Source organism: Dendronephthya gigantea, unplaced genomic scaffold (genome assembly GCF_004324835.1).
Source record: "Dendronephthya gigantea isolate DGI-Jeju-01 unplaced genomic scaffold, DenGig_1.0 000011F, whole genome shotgun sequence".
NCBI classification, from domain to species: Eukaryota; Metazoa; Cnidaria; class Anthozoa; order Malacalcyonacea; family Nephtheidae; genus Dendronephthya; species Dendronephthya gigantea.
Genome location: NW_021163021.1, coordinates 1,175,001 through 1,180,763, shown reverse-complemented (window position 1 = coordinate 1,180,763; position 5,763 = coordinate 1,175,001). Strand labels below are relative to the sequence as shown.

The 5,763-nt window shown below is 38.7% G+C and overlaps 1 protein-coding gene across 1 annotated transcript in view; it reads left to right on the top strand.

Moving 5' to 3' along the window:
• The first annotated feature begins 1,018 nt into the window (after positions 1–1,018).
• The window catches only part of LOC114518606, a 5,795-nt gene continuing 1,050 nt past the window's right edge, over positions 1,019–5,763 (top strand). Inside the window, exons 1-6 of the mRNA XM_028538620.1 lie at positions 1,019–1,259; positions 1,413–1,648; positions 1,806–2,191; positions 2,304–2,687; positions 3,842–3,972; positions 4,149–5,567. Of these exons, the coding sequence (XP_028394421.1) occupies positions 1,019–1,259; positions 1,413–1,648; positions 1,806–2,191; positions 2,304–2,687; positions 3,842–3,972; positions 4,149–5,567 (2,797 nt within the window). The remainder of the gene's footprint in view (positions 1,260–1,412; positions 1,649–1,805; positions 2,192–2,303; positions 2,688–3,841; positions 3,973–4,148; positions 5,568–5,763) is intronic.

Sequence of the window (5,763 nt, the reverse complement as noted above, 5' to 3'; positions counted from 1 at the left end):
AGCTATTGTAAATGTCTCACTTCTCACACACATGAGCAAAGGTCTTCAGTCAAGAGGTAGGGGCCTTCTCTTGAAAAAAATATGGAGATGTTTTATTCATATCTTTCTGGTATTGGAAAACGTATTTAAACAATATTAAAGCTTAATATACAGTCGTTACTGTATTTCAAATATACTAGTTTATATGTGGACATGTACGTTGAAAGTTGAAATGATCAATAATATATTTAAGTATTCATGTATGAAAATGGAGAGCCTTTTTTGATTTAAAAATACTTTTCCATGATTGTCCCAAAACAAATAGTCTTCATAGTGTATTAATTTAATAATATGCATTTTTAAAAACTTACTTTTTTGAACTGTCTTCCGAGGCACAGAACTTTGGTCAACATTGCCAGTTCTTTGTGGTGTCGGTGCAGTGAGTTGAGCAATAGCCTTCTTAAACTTTAACACATGCCCCGGTTTCGCTGCTAATCCCACCATATCAAACATATTCTGCAGTTCCCCCGGCTCCAATGACTTAATCAAATCAATGTTGTCAAAGCCAGTCGGCTTAAATCTTTCAAGATGTTCCACAGCCAAATTTATCGATTGGAGAAAGGCTTCAAATTTGTTTTCACTGGCCGCCATGTTTTTTAATGTTGTGAAGAAAAATCACTCGGGCCAGCATTTCTGCCAGGGTTGGGTAAAAATTTTTTAAAGTTAAAAATAGTGGGGTATCCAAATTTTTGGTTCAAGTTGGGTTGGGTAGGTGAATTTTTGGCAGTTAAAATAATTTCTCTTCGGCCCCAACCCTGGGTATAAATAATGACCGGTCCCTTAAATATTCTTTTCATACATCAATCTGAACACTTGCATAATAATCAAATTGAAAGTACTAGGTTAGTTGACTGTAGTCATAGGTGTACTAGGTGGGTGGGGGGAGCAGCTGCCTTGCCAAAAAGAAATTAAACAGGATACAAGTTGGGCAAATTTTCAACCCAAGTCAACCAAAAATATATGAGAATTCTTTAAACGTATGGGTGGCGGCAATTTTTGCTGCACAACTAGCGGAAAGCACAAGCTTTCACTGTTTAGAATCCCTTCAGTTAAGTCTACAGATGGCAAGCACGCGAAAGAATTGAAGTGGAAGGCTCGTGAAGAATGGTTTCGCTTGATCCTAAGAACGAGAGAAACAACCGCGGAACCACAACAGAGAATTGAGGCAAACTATTTCTTTGTTTGTGAGCAGCATTTCAAGCCAGAATGTATCGTAACTGGTAAGTATTTGTCGCATATATTTTCGTTGTAAATTACCTTTGTCTTAGGGACAGCTGTTTTTTCATAATAATATTTAGCATAAAGAGCGTATCATAGTTTGCGAATATTAGATTGCTCACTGTATAAATTAAACTAGTTAATTTACATTTTAGGAATAAGGAAAACATTAGTTACAGGAAGCATACTAACAGAAAACCTGCCAAAGAAAAGCCACAAAGCTCCAAGTAAACCAAAACGCCGAACCCTAGTAAGGAAAGCCGATACTGCTGTTGAGATACGCATTGAGCATTACGACAACATTCATTGTGCTCCCAATTACAATGTCGTTATGAACTCATCCTTGGAGTTCACTATCTTTGTATTCAACTGGCCCCTGCCTGACGACCATGTAATTTATAAAGAACAAAAACGTTCTATCAAGTATTTGGACCTACTCGAACTGTTACAAACTATAGAAAACTTTAGATTTTGCCAAGGAATAATTAAAGACAATGATGTTATTTCTGTTGCCACCAATCTAACTGGAAATCCTGATCAAAACCCAGCCACAAGTTGAAGTTGAAGAAGCACATTTTGAAGTTTCACTATTTTATCGATCAGTTGCATGTGATGTCCTTGTTGATGTCAAACATTCAAATGAATCCTGTCAACCTTGTGCAACTGCCTCCAACACAATGAAGAGATCTGCAAGAAAGAAGAGTAGAGCATCTGCAACCCCAGCTAAACCTAAGGCATCTTTACAATCATGTGGACCAGACAAGCTGCTGGCAACAGTAAGATATACAAGGTTGCAAGTAAAAGACCTTGAAGACCGCTTGCAGCAAATGTGGACAAAGATTGAGGAACAAGGAATTGGCATTAGCGAAAGCTTGAAGAAGGACATTCTCAAAATCATGGGTCGACAGAGCCTCGGAGCCACGGATCCTCCCCAGTGAGAGAGTCCTTAGAGACTATAAAAACTATTTCAAACCAATAGCTGGTATCAATAAAGACAATGTCCAAACTCTAAAAGAAAAAACTTCATCTTTCACTCCTGTACAAAGATATGTGGCAGTTGTTATGGATGAGATGAAGATTCAATCAAACCTGGTTTTTGATAAAGTGTCTGGGGAATTTATGGGTTTTATCGACTTGGGTGACCCCATGACCAATTTCGCCAGTCTCGCTGATGAAGATCCAACTGCAACGCATGCCTTGGCATCTCTCGTGAGGGGATTATGCACTGATTTGAAGCATATCATTGCATACTTCTTCACAAGAAATGTCACATCCTTCCAGATAATGCCTCTCTTCTGGAGAACTGTTGCTGTGCTGGAGGTGTCAATCAGTCTTCGTGTGTGTGCAGCAGTAAATGATGGTGCTTCTCCAAATCGAAAGTTCTTTCGACTTTACCCCAAGCTGGCTAAGGAAGTGAACTGTGATGTTGTGTATAAAACACCCAATAATTTTGCACCATCATGGTTCATTTTCTTTTTTGCTGATTCTCCGCACCTTTTAAAGACTGCGTGTAACTGCCTATATAATTCTGGTTATGGAAGTCAAAGTTGTCTAATGTGGAATGACGAACTCTACAATGAAATATATTTGCAATAAGAAAATACAATTATTCCTTCGTGCTTTACCCAATACTCTTCTTTATGGGTTTATGTATTTTAGGGTGTTAGAGGCAAATGATTATATCCCTAATTTTTCATTGCCATTCTTAGGCTTGAGTAATTGTCAATCATAAAAGCATGAAACATTAGGCACCACTTAAAAAGGCTATTAGGTAAAATATAATGCCTTTTAACACATATTCCCATCAACTGCTCAAATATATAAACAAAACGTTTTTAATTAAAGGGACTCAATGGTCTTTGCCTTGTTTTAATTCCTTTTGTAATGCCTTACTTTTCATCTGTTTCTCTTTTATTTTATATTTGCTAATATAGTCCCTAGCATAGGAAAATGACCAAACACGAATATACAATTTAACAATATTTCCCAGACATAAATGTTGTGTAGAAGTAGATTCGTCTATACCAAATTCTAGAACAATGTTATCCCAGAGTGATTTCACAACTGGAGAGTTTAATGTTGACTCACAGATGATATCCACTAGTACATTTCGTAACACATGTTCCACATCAATATTTTTCCTGAAGCAAATCTCAGCAATGATGGCTGGGAGAAACAAGACCTCCTCTGCTACGAGCAAGGATAAAGTTATTGTCAGATTCAGTTGACTTTAAAACATGTAATAGAACTTGCAACTCACTGTCACATTCATTCCAATTCTTAGGTCTAGCCTTTTGGTATAATTTGGAAACTATATACCCTGCGACGTAGGAAAGAGGGCCACATTCTGATGGATCAAGTTTTATATTACTCCCTTCAGTTGTTTCTGTTACTTCAGCTACCTCCTTTTCACGATGTTGGCAAACCTTTGAAAAACCCAGCCAAACGATCTGATCTCTATCATGATTAAATTTGCAGCGTTATAATTTGGACAATTTAAATACTGGCTTGAATTAGGAATCAATTCGTAGAATGATTCAAGTAATTTGTCTCTTACAATACTTCTGAAAATGTCCTCATAAAGCTCAGATGCGGAAAGTAATATCTATCAAAGCGACGACTCAGATTGGAATTATGCTCCCAGTCCATATATAATAAAGAAACAAGTGGCTGCGAATATAGACGACCAAACTACAGATGAAACATCAGAACTTGGTCTGTGTGTCAATGAACCAGCGACTGACAAAGAGTGGCTACCTATCGTGAAAAAAAGCAAACTTATGACGAGCGTTTAAAGGAATCTCAACTGAGACATGATGGTATCAAACAATTAGATAAATGGTATATTTCCCCACTTTCATATTTACTTGTGTTTGCTTTGCGTGACTTAGTTCGCGTGACCAGATGGTGGCCGGGTCCAGATGGTGGCCGTAAAGATGAAAAATGTGCAAGACAGTGTATGCGACAGGTGGAAATGGTTATGAAGTTCATCACCCCAAATGCTCCGTCAATATCAAGCCTATTGTCCAAGTCATTGCTTAGAGATAAATGGCTAAGAATCATTGAAGAAGAGAAGAAACCTGGTACTGTGAAATCATATCTTGGGTCCCTTAACCAATTCTTTATTTACATGCGTACAGAATGTTCAGCCAGATTTGATGAGATGAATGTAAATGAGGGAAAACTTGTTAGTCTATCTGAACAGGTCAAGTTATGGGCCAGGTCTTCTCGGAAGATGGCCCAAAATCGTTTTTGGGAAAAACGTGTAGAGGATTTTGAAACCTTAAAGACGCCAGAAGAGGTAAAGCAGTTTGACATTTCAGAGGTTGCACGGAAGGCAGTTAAAGTACTTGGGGAATTCCAGACAGATCCCGATGTCTCTGTGGTATCACAGGCAGAATACACCATTGTGCGAGACTACCTCATGACTCTGATTTGTATTAACAATGGCAGCAGATCGGGTCCAATTGCCAACATGACCATGGAGGAATTTCAAAATGCCACACAGCAAGATGACTGCTATGTTGTTAGGGTGAAGAAGCACAAGACGTTTACCACCCATGGGCCAGCACACCTCGTCTTGTCGTCGTCGATTCATAATTATATGAAAGTGTTCATTGAAAAATTACGGAGATGTATACCAGATGTCAATGCATGCCAACCCATAGTTTTTTTGAGTTACAGAGGCACCCCACTAGATTCATCCCAAGTTGGTGCCCAAATTGGCTCATGTTGGGGCAAGGTGTTTGGGAAAAAAGCATCTATGGGTGGTGCAACTTCATTCAGAAAGGCTGCGGTTTCTGCCGTTCATGAGTGCAATGAAGAAATGCGAGGTGACTTAGCAGATCTCATGGTACATAACAAGACAACGGCGGACAAATATTACCTGCTAAAGAATAAGGGAAAGTCTGCAGTAAAAACATCCAAAGAACTGTCACGCATTATGCGTGATGGCTCTGAGAAGACAGAATCCAGTGATGGTGTGGAGAAAGAAGAGAATAAAGATCAGGAACCACCCGAGAAAGACGCTGCCACATCAAGCGTGGTCAGTTGTCCCAGGCACAAGTGGTCAAGTGAGGAAACAGACTTATTAAAACAACTTTTTGCTACCCAAATCCAGATGAAAAAGGTATCGATGGAAGACATTCGGGAGCTTTGCAAGGGTCAGCAATTCCTTGAGAAAATTCCTCCTTCCAAGATAAGAGATAAAGTCCGAACCTTATTTAAGTTGGGCGAATCGTCCCTCCCGCCACAAGAGAAGGAGTCTACAGAGGAGAAACTCAAACGTTTTGGCATGCCAATTGCTAGTGGTAAGTTTTTGTTAGTCTTTATATCACATATTGTATTCAATACTGTGCGAGAATATTTTCCTTGACATTTAATTTTCAAACAACAGGTCACAATATTTACACCTTTTCTTTGGTGTTATGGTGGAGATTTCAGCGAAGAACTTTGATTTTGTTTATAACTTACCTTAGTTACCTTTTCTCATGCACAAATATGGAC